The sequence below is a fragment of the Copadichromis virginalis genome, linkage group LG15 (genome assembly GCF_057382275.1).
Source record: "Copadichromis virginalis isolate Kocher_CV1m ecotype Utaka linkage group LG15, C_Virginalis_male_GT1.1, whole genome shotgun sequence".
NCBI classification, from domain to species: Eukaryota; Metazoa; Chordata; class Actinopteri; order Cichliformes; family Cichlidae; genus Copadichromis; species Copadichromis virginalis.
In genome coordinates, this window is record NC_140632.1 from 3,769,870 (window position 1) to 3,790,352 (window position 20,483).

The window sequence follows — 20,483 nt, forward strand, 5'->3', positions numbered from 1 at the left end:
TTTCCACCGCACCACCTCCTCGGTAAAGATCCCCCAAAACAACCATTACAAAAAGCACTCTCTACAACATTTATTCATCTCATATCATCAAACCTTTTGGAATCATATATTATAAATAAATAACAGTGTTGTAGAGCTAAACACAGCAAATAACTCTATACATTCATTTATATAAATTAAGTAATCTCATATATTTATATATATCCAGTATGACTGTACAGTACATGTGAAAATGAAACAAAAATGTTTACATTAAATCTATTTAGCAGTGTAATGTACACTAATGAGCAACTTCCCAGACGCATTACTGGAATCCGTGGCTTCGCGTCTTCACTCCATTCGACGTTTAGGTCACACGTTACTCGGATCTTCCACTGTTCTGGAGCCGATGCTTTGTTTCCTATGTGAGAGACACAGAGACACTGGTTTCAAATACAGCGTTTGAGTCCAGTCAATTTTCTCCTATACACTTCAAACGTCAGTATAGAGGTCAAAGGTTACAGGTTTCTTTCTCACCTTAGCTCCTCCAGGCAGACTTTATTCCTAAGCCGTACATCTTCAGTGATGGGATAGAGGAGCAGGATCATTAAGCCCGTGACGATGAAGGCCACTGGGGCGGCGCCGATCAGCAGCTTCAGGGTGTACACCACAGGGGGAGGCTGCTTGCAGGCGCCTGTGTCGTATCCTGCAAACCTACAAGCAATGACGGAGAGGCTCTGTTAAAATGCGCGAGAGGAAATGAGCATCAGGCCGCACTGTGCAGCCCTGCAGATGAGCAAACTCGACACCTTTCGTGTGATGAATTATGCATCGCACCAGGGGTTAATGCATTTCGGTGAGGTATCATGACATGCTAAGTGCAGACGTAGAATATCGCGCAGCACTTGAGTTAATCATGCATGTGTAACAGTAATGCAGACTTACTCCAGGCAGAGGGTGGACACTCCCAGGGAGATCCCAGAGGCAAATTTGGTGAAGAAGACATAGAAGGAGTAAAAGATGGCTTCGTGGCCTTTACAGTAGGGGTTGGCCAACCTGAAGTCATCCACCACATCTGGCAGCATCGACCTGGATTGAAGCACAAAAACAGGCGTGCAGAGCTGAATGAGCATGTGTCGTTTGTCATAAAAGTTCAACATCACAGTGAGCCATGGTAAAACTTTAAGCTGATACGCGCCGAGACCTCCCTCGTGCTCTTACTTAGGTTATCTCACACGTGCAGTCAGGATGCCAGCGCGCAGCGATGTGAGGTCAGAGCTCTGATATACCAGTGGGCCAAAATTACAGAGCTAATAACACGATTAGATGATGAGCAGCGGGCGGGACAGGATAAACAATCAGCCCCTTCCAAAATAAACAGGCCCCCCTCAGGAGGCTGTAATTTAGGTTTTTAAAGGGAGGGGAAAAGAGATGAGTGAGGAGAGGCGAGGGCCTTAGCAACGACTGGAAAACAGATGTAGTGATACCTCTGGCGTTGCCGGGGCTCTGTGATGGTATGGAAGATTTATAGTAGACGGGTCCTGTAATTCTTAAAAATGACATCATTTCATGACCGTGGCATGACCTTGGTGAGCGCTCAGGGCCCTCTGACAGAATGGCTTGACTAATGACATTTTGCATCAAATCAAAAGGGGATTAAAATGAACAGCAGAGCATACATATAGCAGGGTTGAATTTAGGTAAACAATATCAGCGGCTTAGGGGATTTCAGTTTTATTTAATCCTTTATAACAAGGGGCGGGGCAACCAAATTTATATTACTTAGCAGATGGCAGGGACGCTCACGGGACCGTTCACTACAGGGCTTTTAAAATTTTAGCACAAATATTTCCACCTAATTTATGTTGACGAGCGTGTTTCATCTGAACTGTTGAGTCTCACCATGGCAGGAGGAGCGATGCAGCCACAGTGAGTCCAGAGGAGACGGCCACAACGTAAGCCACTATGACGTTAGGGATGAACACCAACATCAGTGTGAAGGGCAGGATCCACTGGAGAGACAAACACACATCCATAAAAAACAAACTTTCTTAAAACTGTTTCTTTGGTCAAGACAAACACTTTAAAAGCTCATCCACAAGAAGGCACAAACAAAAAGTCTGATGGTCAAAGCTGAATGTTACAAAAATAAAACCAATTTACTCACGGTGATGCCACAAAAAGCTGCCGTCTTCTTCCCAAATCTCTGCAGAAACCACTGCCACAGTGGAATGCTTATTACTGCGGATACCTGAGCAGATGTGTGCAAAAGCGTAAAGTGACTTAGTCTGTAAGTTAATTTAGAACTTACAAAAGAAACAATAGTATTAGGAAAGATGGTCAACATTTAAAATAACATGACAAGTAGTGCTAATACTGGACAAAATAATAATCCTTTACACCAAGTAACGCGAACACTTCAATCCGGCCCATTGGACAGCTTTGGAAATGTAAATGACACAGATTTACACAGATTTTGGATTTTCAACAGTGTTTTCACACATTTTACAGCTTTTCCTCCTGTGGTTCATACTACACCAAAGTAGGTAATAGATATAAAATTCAATTAGGGTTCTGCTGAGATTTCTTCCTGTTAAAAGGGAGTTTTTTCTTCCCACTGTCGCCAAGTGCTTGCCCATATGGGTACTGTTTGACTGTTGTTTTCTCTGTATCACTGTCGGTTCTTTACCTACAATTAAAACCTCCTTGAGGCAGCTGCTGTTGTGATTTGGAGCTACGTAAATAAAACTGAATTAAATTGAATTAAATTGTAATTTTACATGTTTATTTTTTTTACAAATTATGCCTCTTGTGCTGACAGATTTCTTTCATTTACAACAGCAGCATTTCTTCATCATGTACAAGAACGTACTGTTCATTGCTTTTTTTCTATAATAAGATGTCTCAGGGATTAAATTTGAAGTTAAAAGTTCTTCACATTGATTATGTGGCACATGATGTGAAATGAAGTCGAGCTCCCCACATTACATTGTAGTTAAAATGCACAAGGTGTTACATTTGGTTACGTTAATGTTGCAGATCTTCAGTGCTAAAAGCTGTACTCACCAGGATGGTCAGTACAATATTCTGGAAATGATCCCTCAGGTCGGCTGCATAAGTGCAGAAGAGGACAAAGTTGCTCTGGATCAGCTGCAAAAACCAGAGATGAAACATTCAGATATTCAGTCTTGTCTATTCAGCACTGTAGCTGTGCACTCTTGCTATGCTGAGCGCCAAATAAAGTGACTGGAGAAGCTGCTGACAGTGTTTTTGCCGGGATTTATTCCTGCTCTGGGGCTTTCGCAGAAGACAGCTGATAACTCCTCTGAGATGAGAGGATATATGAAATACAGAGAACCAGATCTGATGCAAAATTGGACAAGTTTGCAATCATTTAAACAGCGTTAAAGTGAGGTTGAAAAGTGAGCATCCGCGCACATGTGATAAACAAAAAGCAAGAACACACTGCTGGTATCACTCCCAATAGCCCTGCGACTCACAACACGCTTAAAAACGATGAGCTTTCAGTAAGTGCTCTTCTACTCTGATCAAATCATCATCGAGCGCCAGCAGTTCTCCCACGCTGTAAGGTCTCCATTTACTGTAAGGCCGAGTGTCATGACTGAGAAGTGTTCTGCCAATAAATTTACCTGAATGGCAACAGTGATGAAGAGGAATGCAGCGGTCAGAGAGAGGTATGGCCCGTGCCTCATCACCAGGACGAAGGCCTGCTGGAAAGAGACCTGCTTCTCGGTCTTCGGTGCGTATGGATCTGAAACACGAGGAATTAGAATAAGCAGTATATCAAATAACACCCAGCAAGGGAAAGCTGATAGATTTGCTCACTGGAACTACTGGAACTGCCCCTGCATTGCAGTGGACTGTGCTTGTCTCAGTTAGAGGTGTCATTTATAATAAAGAGCAGAGAATGAGAGCTAATGTGATCACATCTATGAGACGTAGCCCAGTATATATGTTCTTACATATTCCAGTAACTCTAAGTATTGTGTTATCAATTTCTAGATAGGTTTAGATTAAAATTTTCCTGTATTTGTTCGTTTTTTTTTTTATTTTATTATACTGGTATCATGCAACAAAAGTCCAGTTATGAAATATGTTGGGTAGAAAACTAATTTGGTCTCAGCGAAACTGGTTTAATCCTGAAACAGTTCCTCGGGGGCCTCACTGAATAACAGTTTTCGGACAAGTTTAACTGATTTTTTTATATAAATATTACAAGAGTAAAAATAGTTACTAAATTCTTCTGCTGACCGTTGACCAGTCCTGCACATTGATTTAGATGTATTCCAATCCATGTCCATTCCTCTGTGTAGAACCGGTTAAACTTTCAGATGTTTGTGATTTTCTTCACTTAAACTGCTCACTTCAAGTCTTTCCACAACATTTCTGTCGGCTCAAGGTCCAAACTCTACTCAAACTGTTTCAAAGCAATAACCTTCCTTGGCAGAAATGCTTGCTTAAGGCCATTATTTTGCTTTATGAATCACTTGGATTTGGTTCAGATGTCCAGACGTTTTCTATGATGCCGTTCCGGTGCAGAACATTACTAAAACCCTATTTTTCAGAGGTGGGGTCGACTCTTATGGTTGGAATGAAGTGTTTTCTTTTCTCTTAACATAAAGCTTCTCATTTAAAACCAAAGTGTTCTACCTTGGTCATTCCTGTCCGCAAAACATTGTTCAAGCAGCCTGTCCACGTGACCGTTGGCAAGCTTCACAAAGGCAAGAGGGTTGTTTTTGTAGGGCAGTGGCTTTTTCCTGCCAAGCACCCACTGTTGATCACCGTTCTCCTGATGGAGAGTTGATGACAAGTTAACCTGGTGTCCTTTGAGACCTTCCAATCTGTGAGCGATTTTGTCCATTTTTGACAAAGTCTTTGAAGATGTTTGCGTAACCTTTGCTTAAAACCTTGAATGTCAACTATTACAACTGATTAACCTTTTTTTGGTCAATTTCAATACTCATTAACACACAATCACACAAAAATTAAGTCCTCACCGTCTCTCTCTTTGACACCCAGGAACATCACCACAGTGCAGATGACGAATACGCCTCCAATAACGCCGGCAGCTATCGTGTACACCTGCTTCTGCAGAGAGAAAGAAACGTACAGTCATGTCTCCATCTAGCTATCTCGTTTCATGGAGGCGACACAACACAGTCTATTTTGAGACTTTCTGCAATCTTTAATTCATAGTGCCCTAAAAAATTTAACTCTTTCTTTTTAACATGCTATAGATCAATTTTTGGAAACAAACGACACAGAATGTGCCAGTTTTTAGCCTACATGGCTTTTATTTTCTTCAATTCTTTGTCATTCTATCACTCAGCAGTGCATGATTTATTGACGTGACGTCTATGGGGAGCCAAACTATCCGTGCACATCTTGCTTTCCAAATACTAGCAGGAACAGGAAGAAACCTCAAGTAGATCCGTATCCCAAAATACAGACATTTAAAGCTGTAAACCAACAGGAACTGCTCTGCCTTAAACAACCTCTGTTTGTTTGCTATTTTTCCATGCGGCTCAGCCCAGCAGTTCATTATTATTTATGCACATCAAACACTCCCTGTTTCTGAGGGCAGACGGAGTTTGCCCAGACGGTGTGCCACCCTCACCAGCAACCACGGAGGAATTTAGTGGGTGGCTGCAGAGGGTTTGGGCTGCCCTGATAGGGTTCACCCAAAATCCATTGAAAAAGAACCATTTGAAGCCCAAATAGCTGCGGTGCAACCCCAAATCCAACACTGGACAGATTGGACTCTGGCTTGTTTCATCTTCACAAAAAAAAGTCTCATGATGGATGCTCAGTTTATTCACAGTTCTGCAAACTGAAATGCGGACATGAATGTGTCCCTTTCCCCTTTTTTTTTCAACTTTAACCTAAGCTGCAAATAAGACATTAATATATTGAACACATTACATTGTATGTAAGATGGCTTCAAATGTTCTGGGTGAGGCATAAACAAGCCCAATGACTGGCAGACTGTGGCGACCCCTCAGTGCAATGGGGCAAGATGTGGAGTGTGATGCCAGGGGAAGCACCCCCTTTGTGGTGGTGAGGGAGAAGCTGGCTCAGGGTGCGAGGATCAGATATCAAACAGTGGTGTTTCCTTTCACTCCCACGAGGTAAACATAGGAGTAAAAAGGTAAAAGTAAAAGAACCTGTAGACAGTAAATATGGAGCCAATTGTGAACAATCCTCCTTCTCATTCATCACTGCTTTTTTTAGCCTCTAATATTCTCTATAACTGCCTTGAGCACACACACACGCCACAGCCCCGAGGTAAACTAGAAGTTATTTTCAAACCAACTCTTTGCCCTACTTTTAGCACACCTGGCTTCCTGGCTTGGCACGGTGATACTTACAGCATATGACAGGTACTCCTTGGAGTGCACCATGCTCTTCACGATCTCTGCCCCGCTGCTGTTGCCAAGGTAACCAGCCGACATGTTGCTGGTAGGGCAGTGTTTCAGAGTGTGAGCGCTGGCCACAATCTGTCCCTGGATGGCAGCACCCACAAGTGTCCCCAGGACCTCCATTGTCATTCCTGTCATCAAATGAGCAAAGGTCCAACTCTTGGTTGCAGCACTTCAAACGCTATGCAAATGAAAAGCTAGAGCAAAGATTAATTCAGCACTGCAGGCATTAAGAACTTTGTGCATATTAAAACTTACGGTAGGCAGTGGCTGAGTCTCTCTCCTTCTGGTCCGTGCTCAGGAACATTGTGAGAGCAGAATAAGGCACATGGAAACACTAAAGAGGAGCAGAAAGACGTGGACAGAAATAAATGCAAGTCCTGCATAACAGATAGGCAAACAGTTGCACAAGTCTCCTGAGGAAAGGAAAAGATAATGAAGGTATTTTATTTTATTTTTAGCATTGCTAGCGGCTTATTTCTAGAAGATTGAAGGTTGTAATACTTTGGTCCAGAACAAAATGTGTCTCCGCTGCTACTGAATCAGTTACAATCGAATTTTGCGCTCCGATCGTGGTCCCCAGAAGACGACTCATAACAACAGTAGTTCCCTACCCTCAGGCACCAACATGAGGTGGACATTTTTTCATAGTATGTGTCAAAATCTAATAGATAGATAGCCATAAAATTAAGCAAGCATGTTAATAGTCCCTACAAGATAAATCTAAATATCTCTCTCTTAACTTTTCCAAATACCTAAATCTAAAAAGATTGCCTTCATCCTTAAAAATGTTTGCACATTACCATGCTGATATTAGCATTTAAACAAAGAACAATTTACAAGGGGCTGAAGAAGTAAACCACTTAAGTGCCATAAAGCTTCCTCAAATAGTCACTTAAGATGGCTCAAAAAGTCCCTTAAGCCGCCTATGTTAAAATGACCAACATTACAGCAGAAATAAATATTGTGGTCTGGTACAAGAAATTATTAATGTGTAAAGCTTATTTCCTACTCCTCTAATATATTTTACTTCTTATTACTTCTTATTATTTAGGTGAGATTTAAGTGAGTCAGTGTAGCTGCTAACTGTATGCTAGCCTTCACCTCAGCTAACTAAGGTTGTTAGCTGAGATCCTCTTGGTCTCTTTTGGAGCAATTTTCTTAAATTATTCTATATTAAATTATGTCAAATTATTTTATTTGGTGCAATCATCTAACAAATAACATGGTGTGACCAAGAAAACAACCCAATTCTGATGAGTGAAAAGCTAGTATTTTTGTATTTGGCTAACCAGGCTTGTTAGCTGATCGTTTAGCATGCCACAGTCTTTTGGCTCCAAAAAAACAAACAAACAAGCAAAACAAAAGAAAAACAAGATTGTTGCAGCCAAAATGCTAAATTCAAAGCTTTAAAGCAATGGGTGATGTCTCAGTGGCTATGTCCATCATTTTTTGACAGTCCGTGTATACAAAAGAAGAATGTAACTCATAGCCCTACTGTGCTAAAGTCCAGTCAAACTGTTAAAAACAAAATCTGGCTCATAACTGGAAACACCCTTAATGCCTTTTATCTATATATTCCAGAGAGAATGCTGAAGAAAAATATACACGGTATATAAATATCAACAGCAATTTCTGCAGTTTCCATGCTGGCCAACCTCAGATCTGTTTTCTCCTTTCTCACCACCTCTCCCAGAGAAAAGGCGAGCAAACCAAGTCCTGCTTCACTTTGTAATTTACACAAGGGCTCAGTCAGCACTGTGGCCAAATGAGTATGCATAGCCACAACGAAAATAAATGTGACTCTGTAAGGACTTTTTTCAGCCATCGCTCCTGTACAGCATGTCATTTATGGGGCTTTTCCTGGATGCAAACACATTTGGGAATCAAACTTTCCTACACAGAGGTGAATGAAAACTGATTAATTAGATGGAAAGCTATTATTAGTTGATTGCATAAACAAAGGAAATGTTGAATTCTAACCTCTGTTTACAGACTGTGAATGATAACAGCTGCGCTTTCCCAGAAACCTTCACACAAACACACAGGCAGAGACAATGAAGGGCGGCTAAAAGTGGCAACCAGCATTTATCCGGCAAGAGGTTCCTGGCAGGACTGACCGTATACTTATCAAGTAGTTAGAATGACATGCCGTTACAGTTCACCACAGTGTGGCTGCAGTGGGCTACATGCTCTGCAGCACATACTATATGGGGTGCCCCAGAATCAGAACAGAAAGAGGAGGAGGAGGAATGGTTTGGACCATCACAACAAAAGGGAACTTAAATAGCTACACTTCCCCATTTGAGGTAAGGTGTTTAAGCGCTCTGGGTTTTAATCTGCTGCTCATCTCACAAATCAAAGCAGAAATCCTACGAGGGGCTGTCAGAGCCTGCATGAGATGACTGTAATCATTTCCACTTTGAAATCTTGTTATTCCCAACGTTTTCTGCGTTTTGTCTATACGTTACATAATCTGTCATCTGCAGACTGTGAGCTGCATCAGTCAGAGCTTTTATCTCCCGTTTCAACTTGACATCTCTCTTGTACTGAATGCGCAGTCCCTCCGAGTTATCTGAAGCATCGCACACACATAAATCTGAATTTCTTAAACGCACACAGTTCTGACAGAGCGTGCATACTCACGGTGATGAGGGTTTGGTAGAGGCAGTAGAAGCCGAGGTACCAGATGAACCGGCTGCCACTGAAAGGAGGAACGTACCACAGGTAGAAGTACGAGATCACCAGGAAAGGAGTGCAACCCACCATCCTGTAGAAGACAAATGACAGTGTGTCAGATAAAACTAAACATACAGAAGCAAAAATATCAGATTGTTTCTGAAAAGGTTTCATTAAAAAACACCACCTACTAAAAAGGCGGCAAACTTGGATCTGAATTCAAATCCTCCATCATCACCGCTTCAACCTGTCACAGTAAGTGTTACAGCAGCTGTGCTCTGTCATTTTCATAGCGCTGGTAATTTGAGGCCATATTTCTGTCAGATTACAGTCAGTTTAAGCTGAATGCTAAATGATAATGTTGTAAGCATGGCAGGAATCTGCCTTGGGAGGGGAATACCGCAGTATTTCAAATCCTCATGAAAGATCCACATACACAAGCACGCAAATATGTAGTCCACACTCGTGCAAACGCAGCATGAAGCAATTCTGTCGCGTTGTGCTAGTTTTTTTGGGATTTTCTTCTAAAACATTGTGGGCCATGTATAATACATAAGTAAACAACGGATATGTATCATTATGGTTAAAGCAAACAGCTGTGTGTTCAAAATGAAGAGAAATGCTGACATGATGGATGATGGACAGCATGACTTGGCTGCAGACATCAGTATGTATCACCAACCCTGCTCCTCTAAACAGTAAATGGAGTTTATCCCGCAGTGCAGACCGGAATAGCTGTAGCACAGCCACATCTGCAGGTGGGGGGAAAAAACGGAACGATTGAATTTAGGTGACTGTCACAAAACCCACGGGGGCTCTGACCTCTGACCTGCTCTTCGCCAGGAAAGAGAAAGTGGGAGAAAGAGGTAGAGAGAGGTTGATTGCAGTCATTTCTGGCATCATCCAGCTTGGCTACCTCACTCTCTTCCTGATTGTTTGCTGTAACAAAGGCGACTGACATCGCTGGTGCTGCAGTATTGACCGCTTGGTCATGGGAGCGATGAAAGGGCCCCGGGGCCGGTGAATGGGACAGTTAGAATGTTCCTGCAAGATGACTATGTCCGGGGAGAGGCAACAAAGGCACGCACACACACACACAAGCACACACAAACACTAGCATACTCTCTCACACGTCATGCACACATGACTACACACCTGTCACACCTGTCCTAATAATTTGCACAGCCTTAATTAAACCAGAGAAGATTGATAAGTAGCTGGCACTTACAATTCTCTCCTCAGTGACTTGTCGGGGACATTTGCGGCATGTTAATTAAAAGATGTGCGACTGGGCAAAGGGGATTTGGAAGAGGTTGTGTAGGTGAGATTACACTTTCTTTGCTGATTTTAGGCTTAGTCATGTTCATATATCCCAGTGGATATATAAGTACATTTACTCAAGTACTGTTGTTGTACTTTCCATGTGCATTTCCTGTTTATGCCGTGTTATATTTCCACTGCCCTCACATATTAAGTATTTTACTTTTAAAACCACTACATTTGTTGTGACTAGTAAAAATCACTGATTGCGGTGAAGGATTTTGCTTGCAGTAATCGCTCAGATTAGCAGGCTGTCGAGGCGCAGGGGTGATCACAGTGGTCGCCTTTAGGGAGGCAACTTGTCTCCAGACAGTTGCAGTTTGGGTCAGATTGTCTGAAATCACTCTCAGACAGCTCAGTGTGGGTTTGCAAATAATCGCTGTTTAATTTATAAGCTCAGATTGATTGCTAGCACACTGCAAATCATATAGGATCTAATCCCAAAGTGATTGCAACTTGACCCCATTCAATCACAAGCTGATAGCACACTAACTCTGTCTCATTGTTGTTTGATCGCCGTTGTGATGCGCCAAAGACGCTTTGAAGACGGCACAGAACTGCACCTCTCCTTCAAAGCACCCATTTCAAAGGCAACGAGATTACAAGCAATAATTTTGTTCATACTGCAGTATCTAACCACTGCTTCCCCTCGTGTGACTGTAGCATTGGCTTTCTTTACATGTGACGACTGTGACAAGTTCTCTGTAATACAAGGAACCATAAAACTGTTCACCAGCTACACCTGCTTTTGTTTCATGTATTTATCTCTTTGTTTTCATCAAAACCTCCCATCTATGTTTGTCACAGTGCTCCCAAACCCAAGTGAGGGCAGTTTAGTTAGCCGACCTGCGATCTGGTGTCGAGGCTACTAGCGCTGAACCCCACAACGGATGTGAAATATCTTGGCAGCTTAGACAGCAAGGTTTTCTAAATGTGTCCCTGCGAGGACTTTGCTGACCGGTCTGTACAGCGGTCAGCCTGATAGCTGTCACGGCTAATGAAACAAACGCCACCGCAGTCAACAGAAGTTCAGCACTTGTTAAGATTAAAATAAGGGTTTGTACTACTTAATATGTAGCATTTTGAGTTTTGCGGATGATACTTTTCAGCTCTCAGGTATTTAAAGCTATAACTGTAGGACACTTACTAATAATTGAATTACTTTTATTGTCTGTTTTTGGCTACGTTTACTTAACTAAACAAATTCTGTCACTTAACTCTCACTCTGTCTCTGATGGAGACAATCTGATAAATCTGCTTTCTCAGGCTTGCCACAGTGATGGTGGTTTGCTGCCTTCACAAATAACAAACACGGCAGTACCCAAGGGATGCGTTTTAGGCTAAAAGACTCCATCCTTAAGAACTGAAGGCGCAGATACAAATCACTTAATGTCTGGTTGTGGATGTGTCAGCCAGAGGGAAGAGAAAAGCACTTCCTGCCGAATGGACAGAGGGGACTTCCCAAAGAAGGCTTTGCACGCATCTCATCACAATTATGACCAAAAACACACATTAAAAATGCCCATAAACACTACAGGTTCACAGTGGGCACACTCACATATGCGCACACCGACAGCTTCCCAGGGGTAATCGAAGCTGATTTAACATCAGCATCTGTCTGCTACTGAATGTGGCTGGCTGGCCACACTTGACTTGGTCCCCCTCCAGCACTGTCAGCCAGTGTTTAATCTATGGTTTATAATGGAGGAGGCATTAGATTGCCTGCTTGTGTAAATTACATCAAGTGTCATGCCAGTGTGTTCAAAAGACATATACTCGGTTTAGCTGCTTATGGGATGATTTTCGAAACTGAGTTGATAGCGTCGTATAATCCACACTTACAAAGTCGCAAAATTCAAATTGCACTCAAAGCCCCCTGAGATGCTGAGGTTGAGCTTGCAGATAAAGCAAAAAGAAATGGGACGTGGCACATTACGTAAATGTATTTAAGAGAGCACCAGCGGATGATTTATGAACAAATGCAGATGAACGTCCCTGTTTTTTCTCCTTGTGTGGCGTTCAAAAGTCAAAAAGAGCAGCCCACGTCCTTGAAGTGTACAGACTGTATAGCTAATCAGAGGGAGTGTCTAAAACAACAAATTCAAGCATAACGGCTGTTTATCTAGCACAATCCTCAGGTGACAGACTCGAGTTGGAGAATAATTTTCCAAAACTGGAGCACACAGCTTGTTTTTGTTGTTGTTTTTGCATAAACATTAGCATCATGTGGGGGCCATATTATGTCTGAGAGAGTGGGAGCAAACCTAAGTGAGTCCCAGGGTCTGTCAACAAATTGCAGTCGTTTACATAAGACACTGAAACCAAGAATTACATACCCTAGCTTTATAGTTTCGGTAAATAGTTCCATAAACAGTTTAGATTGAATCTTTACAGGAATCTGGAGTAAAGACAATCATTATAGATATTATGATGCAGTCTTATAACTTCCACTTTATGCAGTGTATGCTTTTATTCCAGTTGGGGAACACACATTTATGAATTCACTTAGTATTTGTGTGTTTTATTGGAAGAATCCTCAGTGAATGTCTCTGCCAGTGGTATCAACTGGCGTTTATAAGAATACACAGCCAGTTTTTAAAATTCCATCAAACTGGGAACAAATTATCATTTCAGCTTTCCTGTATTAGTTTATGGAGAGAGAGGAGAGGGTCTCACCAGGGCATGAGTCTTCCAATCCTGGTCCATTTGCTTTTTGTGATGAAGAAACCGACCACAGGATCGGTCACAGCACCCCAGACTTTACCGATGAACAGCACCATGGAGGCCTGGAAGGCGTTAATCTGTGGAGCGCAACAGGGACACGCTGGAACTCACAGGCACACATTTCCATACCAGCTCATTTTTTCATCTGTGAAAGTCGCTTCCAGTGCGCTTACCTGAGCAACGTCGAGCAGGTAGATTTGCAGGAAGAATCCTGTGGCGCTGGCAGCCACTTCCTTGGGCGCGCCGCCGATGGCAAAACACAATTTGCTGCATAGCGACAACTTCTGGCTCAGGTCGGTCTGGGCAAACAGATGTGAGAAGGGACAAAACACACCAGTATATTTAGATCACAGCAGTAAGTATATATTTATTGCACATACAAGACTAGAATAGTCATAAGCATATTTAAAACGTGTGGGACTAATAAAGGTTATCTTATCTTATCTTATCTTATCTTATCTTAAAAATGTTGAAAGATGTACTGTAAGTTCCTTCAGTCAGAAACTCTTCCCAGACACACCAACACAAATGAAGGTGTGTCCCTCTCACATTTTTTAAGTCATCAGAACAGGCTTACAACACAAAGAGGTGTCCTTTCCAATTCGTGGTGCTCCAAAAATAACATTTCCTCTATATCTTCCTGTTGCAATGATGCAGTGATTCAGTGTAAAGAAACGTCACATATGACATGTGTTTGACTGTGAACTGCACTCCTTCAAATAACCCCAGCCCAAACTGCATAATACGGTGATCACATCTCCCTTTATCTTTGCCTCTCTTTGCTCATTCATGACTGTGTGGGAATGTGACTGTGTGTAAATACAATTTCAAAAAAAGGATCAGAAGAAGACCCCCTGCCAGCTGTTAGCACTGTGGTCTATGTGTGCAGACACAGAGCCCACAGAGGAGCCGAAGAAACCCACCGAGTCTCCATTTCCTTCCCCGTGCTCTGCTAAAACCATCAGGCATGTGACTCTGCGCATTTGTGTTTAGCAAGGGCGAGCTTTCATCTTCAGACGCGAATACGACGAGACACCGCAGTCTAGGGAGCCCAATATTTACAACTGGCTGTGAACACATATCGACCTTTTTTCCCCTTTCCTCCTTCTGGACTGCACAACCTTTAGTGTCAGACGCACAAACAGCAGAGTCGACACACATCTAGTGGCCAGGCTGGTCCACAGCTACTCCCCTCAGAGCTGCATGAAAGACATAAATCACCAAAGTGGCCTCAACCCCTACTGACACACTGTTATTATCCGCCTCACATTTTCTCTTCCCCCCATCAAAATATGGAAGGGGTTGGAGAACGACAATTACCAGGAGGGAGGTGTGTAATTATTCAATCTCAAGACAAGCGGGTCAGAGGTAAGTAAAGGCTGCGCGGCGGTTCCGGCTTCAAAACTCTCTCTTCTTCTGCTCTCACTGCAATTACCCCTAATTGGAGAGGGGGAAAAAATCAAAGTCTTTGGTGTCTGGAGAATGCTGTTTAACTGATGATGTGCAGAAAATACTCTCTCTGTGTCTCAAAACACTTTTTCTTTCCCCCCCAAAATCTTACACTCCATCTTTCATTACTGACTTCTTATCGTCAAAGAGGATAAACAGGATATCCCTGCTACTGTTCGCTGGATGCCCAAACGTAAAAAACCACATGCACACAAGTCAGCATAGACACACACAAACAAACTGTATATATACAGAAACACTGTCTGAGGAGGGGAAAAAACACAAAGAAAAACACATTTAAAAACAGAGTACTTGGAGAGTTCATACAGTGAGCAAAGGGGCAAGGACAGACTAATCTCTAAAGTTAATGAAACTGAGGGAAAATGATTTAGGACTGAGAATAATTAAAGAAGCGAGGGAGGGAAAAACTGAGCTTTGCTATCAAAGAAAAAATGCACACACTCAGTGTTTGCAATGCTAATGTCAGCCTGGTAAAAATGGATCCATGTTGAGTCGCTGAAAGGGTTTTGGACATTTTGGTGCATCAGGTTTACGCCACAGAATCCAGTTATCTGTGTCAACAAGAGCAGCTTTTTGCCCTCCATTCAGCTTATGGATTATAAGCATGAAAGTAAAGTGATGGCAGCAGGCCATTATAAATGTCCACAGTGGGCTTAGTGACATGGCTCAAGGCCCTTGGATTTTATCCAAAATCGAAACATGAACTAGTGCGCAGAAGTGATTTATTCTTTCTCCCGACAATACTGCATATGAATAGATATCATCGCAATGTGACGAGCGCTTTTGTGATGGATTGGAAAGTTCTTGGTGTATAATTTCCCATGCTACTACTCAGTGTGCATCTATCATGTCATCTGAGTTTCAAGTAGTTTCAAAGAGAATATGTGTTTCACGTGCAACGTTCCTTTTGTAGTCCTCATCTTTCAGAGAGAATGGAACGCAAGAGTCTACGCTGTAAAACACCTTTAATCCTTCCTTTGTTTTAAAGGTAGTTCAACTTGAAATGTATAGATTAATAGATTCAAGAGACGATGGAAAGTGAGTGTGTATAGTTGAGGACGGTTACAGAGCTGATGTTTTCATACGCTGCATTTTTCCGTCACATCTGAAACATCATGTTAGGATCCGGTATTAGGAGCACACTAGCTTCACGTGAAGGCAACTAATCCATCAGTTCTGTTTCTATCGCACATAATTTGCATTTATTGATTTGAACTTTTCAGATAGTGTAATAACTTCCCCGTCTTTTTTGTCCATTTTTCTTTAATGTGCAATTTAAAATGTGCAAAAAAAAAGCAGTTCATCCAACTATTGTAACAGAAAATCAGACTATAACGCTTTTATACTTGTATGTATTGAGCTTAACAGCTAGTCCAGTAAATGTACATTTGATTTATTTCATTTCAATTCTTTGTCTAAGATGAGTTTGTTTAAATCCCATTTATGACGCTAAAAAGTGAATCGTGTTTTATGTTCACATCACTGTTCTGCTGCCTGAAGAGTAATCCACTTCACAACCGTTTGATTGAAGCAAACGTGTAAAATTTCAACTGTCAAGTCAAATTCAATGAAACAAAATGCATCGCATATTTGATAGTTTGGCAGAGATGAAATAGTTGCAGAACTGGTTCAATTGCCGTTCCCCGAACACCCTGAGCTAATCTAACGAAACAAAGAATAGATGACTAACTATTATGGTATTGCATTGAGATGACACCACGAACTGTAGTATCTGTCTTTACAAAGGAACAATACTCCATGTAAGGAATTGGTTGTCTGTCTTTCATTCCCTTGCCTGTGGGTCATGTTCTTGTGAGGACCTATAATCTTCTCTTGATTGAACTGGTTTACAAGTGCAAGCACATTCCCATGCACACAAAAAAAAGCTTTGCATACCTCACACCAACTCATCCCACACATTGTGCAACATCTATAAGGTTAAATGAAACAACAACAACAAAAAATTACACATAAGGCAACAAATTTTCTAATCACGGCAAATTTGCCCTCTAGTCACTGTTTACTCCTATAATAGCTGTGATAATGACTGCCTCTTTCACTGCAAATCACCACTGATATCAGACAAAAGAAGCTAATCATCAAGCCGATCTTGCCGTCATCAGTGGAAACACTCACATGAAAAATAATCAGCTTCCGGACAGTGAATGTGTTATCTGAGGGATTATAGGTCACAGGAAAACAATGGAGGTGATTAATCCCAAACAGATAAGCAAATAAACAGATCTATTTCCCAACTTTATCCAATCAAGTTAATTCAGACTCATTCTGAGCCTTAAAGACACCAACTGAGATTGAAAGTCTCAGCAAGCCTTAATTGTCCAAACAAAGGTTACAGCTATGAGACTTAAAATTAACTCACACATGCAAGACTGCACAATAGAAAAAAATCACCAACAAACAAATGATAAGAGAAGATCTTACCTGCTGAGAGGTTTTGGGAAACAAAGGTTCGTTGGGCTTTCCTTCAGAGCCTTGCACGCCCCTCTCTCCCTTGGCCATGGCTGAAAGACTGTGTGTGAGGCGACAGCCGTACCTCTGTGTGTGTGACGGGGTGCTGTTGTTGAAGTGAGTGTGGCTGTGACTCCTTGTGTGAGCGAGGGCGCGAGGAGCCTGCTGCCAGTGAGTGGTGTGTGTCAGAGGCTGAAACTGGATGTGGCTCTGACTTCGGGTGTGTGTGTGGTGAGTGACAGCTCCAGAGGCAGGGAGCTCCTCCTGCTCCTCTGCTCTAACAACCCTGCTGCTTTCTGCAGCCATTCACATGCTGTGGTGCTCTGGAATGAGGCCAAGAGGAAAGACCAAAGTCAGACAGGTTGTGTCACACACACATTTTTTAAAGGCACTTTCTCTGTCAGCACAAGGACAGAAAAAAAAAAGAGTTCATATGCTTGCGCACAGACAAATGCAAGGGCAGGAGAGTTCACTAAATAATACCACTCTCTTTCCCTCTCACACACACGCACCTATCCACACAAACAAACGAACTGTCTTGAGATCAAAATAAAACTAGAATGTAATTCATGGCACCACCGAAATATGCAGAATTTGACATGTTTGCACAGCTGGCTTTGAGAAACGGCACAAACGGGAGCGCAAATGCGACGATGTCCCGTGCAGGAGGAGTAGCCTCCTGTGTAGTCTGCCCTCACGTTACTATTACTGTAAGTGCATCCATCAACAACCAGTCTGCATACCTACATGAACACCAGAGCCCATTAAAAAAATAAAAAAATAATAGAAGCATTAACCAGATATCAACTCACCCCGTGATGATGGGAAATAGCCGGTGCCGCTCAGTTAGCAGGTTAGTTTTGAGCTGTCAGTGAGGTGATCTGCAAGTCACTCAGTCAGTCTGTCGGGCAGGAGAGGAGACTGCGGAGGATGGAGACGGGGTGCGCGTCTCCACTCCTGCGTTCAGTACGGTGACGCGCTGCGCCCTACAGCGGCCGCACCGGTGTTTCACATGGGAGATAGTGGCATCATTTTACAATCAAGCCACTATCTCTCACTATCGTCTCCTTTAAGCTCGGGTCAAAAACACCAACCTTTGAATTCCTATATTATCTATATTTATCACTTATGTATAAAATAAAATATTTTTATCAGTCTTTCTTAGCTCCTGTGTTATTGTCTAGTTAGTTATCTGACGGTCTATCACATATAGGAATCTTTTATTAGTCCATTATCGGTGCTTCACACTGAGAGTGTTCCAGTCATTGCAATCCACGAATCCCATTCATGGGAACTGGCAGTTGCTACAAGTGGAATGTATGCAATGCAGTTTGGTTTCATATCTTCTTGCATTAGTGTGCTTCTTTGGAAGAGGGAGCCGGAAACGGAACTCGTAAAAAATGCGCTCAAGAATTTAGCTGCATATTTCTTACAATGCATTATTATCATCATCAACGTCTTCACTATTATATAGTTATTGTGCGGATTTAGTCCCTGGGAAGCACCAAAATCCAGACCTAAAGGCCTACAGATCTATAGTGGCAGCAAATCCTAAAAAGAAATGATGCCGTTCAAACTAAGCATTTTTTTTTTATTGTTGCGTTTTTTATTATGATAGGCAAAGAAGCCGGACGAAAATGTCAAATTCAGATGATTTGCATGAGATTTGCGCAATCTTATCAGAGAGGCAAACAGTGAAATGTAATGTGAAAAATGCACTTCCTCTAGAGATGGTAGGACAGATTATTTTGTGTGTTTAATGAAAAACAATATTCCTCAAACACGTGTTTTGACTGTCACATCTATTTTATTCACAGTCTAAAGCACATTTAAACAACAGGAGTTGACCCAAAGTGGGCTCAGCATCATGTCATGTGTCAGCCATGTGTTATGACTTATGAGATATCTCATAAGTCATAACACATGGCTCTTACCTGCGTAAGCTGCCTTTGTAGTTTTAAAGTATCGGTATCAGTATTAGTATTGGCGATACTGGCCCTGTATTTAATTGATATCGGATTGATACCAACATTTGCAACTGTAGATGTCTCCAAAGTGTCCCCTAGACTTCAGTTTTAAAATGCACAACTTTACAGCAGAAATAAACATGTTTACAGCCTTATACAAAAAACAGTTTTGTCCTGCATGACTGATTTCTGACTACATAATAACTGTAATGAGTATGAAATCTTAAACTGGGTGTTTTCTTGGTTGCCATTTTGGTGTTTGGTCCAACTGAGATACTGAGGGATGGTGCTGAAGCTCATGCTCATATGTGAGCAACTTGTAAATCACAAAGTAAAGCATAGGTTGCTTTTTAAATGCGATAACAAGATAAATGTAGAGAATAGCTCATGGTTTTATTAGACTTCTAAGGAGGTGGGCCTCTTTTTGAAACCCGACCAACTGCCCTCTGCTGGTCATAACAGCTGGTTAAAGCAGGGGTGTCAAACTCCAGACCTCGAGGGCCGGTGTCCTGCAGGTTTTAGATCTCACCCTAGGTCAACACACATGAATCAAATGATTAGTTCATTACCAGGCCTCTGGAGAACTTCAAGACATGTCGAGGAGGTCATGTAGCAATTTGAATTTGTTGTATTGGATTTATAACATCTAAAACCTGCAGGACTCCGGCCCTCAAGGCCTGGAGTTCGACACCTGTGGGTTAAAGGTACTTCTGCATTGGCCTAAGTTTTATATCACCAACTAGACAAACAAAGCTTTGTAGTGTTAGCAGATGAAAACTGGATCAACAAAAAAGACTAATGGATTATGTCACCCTCACCATTTCCATTTTTCTTATACAGTTTATGGAGTGGGTTACACTGTGCAATCTTCAAAATAAACGTTTTTCCTTTTACCATCAGCAGCGACCTCATGAACCTTCATACACAGGCTATTTACCAATATTGTCTTGTTTTAAACATGTGGTTGATGAACTTATTATAAATAACTAGCTGATAATAATCCTTTGTTACAATGGTCAAACAACAATTTTACTCCTCTGTTGGGAATGCCTTAGATTTGACCTTCCTTATCCCAGAGACAAGAGAAATATCCCAAAAACAGAAGTATTTATGATAATTATTTGCTGTTTGTATCAAGCGTTAGTCAACCTTGTTCACCCAGAATGTAAAATAACATGAATATAATAAAAAATGTCACCAGCTGCATAGTGCAAAAATATTTTTAACAGCGTCTTTTCACCTTCGCTGCCTTTTAAGAGTTTGATTTCTTTCAACTTCACACTACCTGTCTGCAATCCTGGCTTTCACTGTAGTTTCTTTCCCACAATTAGTCATACAAGTTGAGCAGGAAACTGCACGACAGAGTAAACTGAATTCAAGTTTGTGGTTGACTTTAACCACAGTTTGTGTTAAACCTGTTTCTTTTAGACAGTGA

The 20,483-nt window shown here is 41.8% G+C and overlaps 1 protein-coding gene across 1 annotated transcript; it reads right to left on the minus strand.

Moving 5' to 3' along the window:
• Window positions 1-55: 55 nt before the first annotated feature.
• Window positions 56-18,014, minus strand: mfsd2b (MFSD2 lysolipid transporter B, sphingolipid). The gene is made up of 15 exons (XM_085431397.1): window positions 17,894-18,014; window positions 17,055-17,404; window positions 13,316-13,441; window positions 13,095-13,219; window positions 9,066-9,189; window positions 6,678-6,756; window positions 6,369-6,550; window positions 4,998-5,088; window positions 3,630-3,751; window positions 3,046-3,129; window positions 2,147-2,230; window positions 1,882-1,991; window positions 925-1,068; window positions 517-693; window positions 56-400 (listed from the first exon to the last, which is right to left on the minus strand). The coding sequence occupies exons 2-15, from the start codon at window positions 17,385-17,387 to the stop codon at window positions 352-354; spliced, it is 1,830 nt and encodes a 609-aa protein (XP_085287523.1). The 5' UTR covers window positions 17,388-17,404; window positions 17,894-18,014; the 3' UTR covers window positions 56-351.
• Between the last annotated feature and the right edge of the window lie 2,469 nt (window positions 18,015-20,483).

Excerpts from the sequence above, each read along its gene's own strand:
- mfsd2b (XM_085431397.1), bottom strand. The coding sequence starts at position 17,387 with ATGGCTGCAGAAAGCAGCAGGGTTGTTAGAGCAGAGGAGCAGGAGGAG. Across the intron at positions 5,089-6,368 it reads AGGAGTACCTGTCATATGCT|AAGCAGGTGTACACGATAGC; the intron begins GTAAGTATCACC and ends TTCTCTCTGCAG. Across the intron at positions 2,231-3,045 it reads ATATTGTACTGACCATCCTG|GTATCCGCAGTAATAAGCAT; the intron begins GTGAGTACAGCT and ends ACATCTGCTCAG.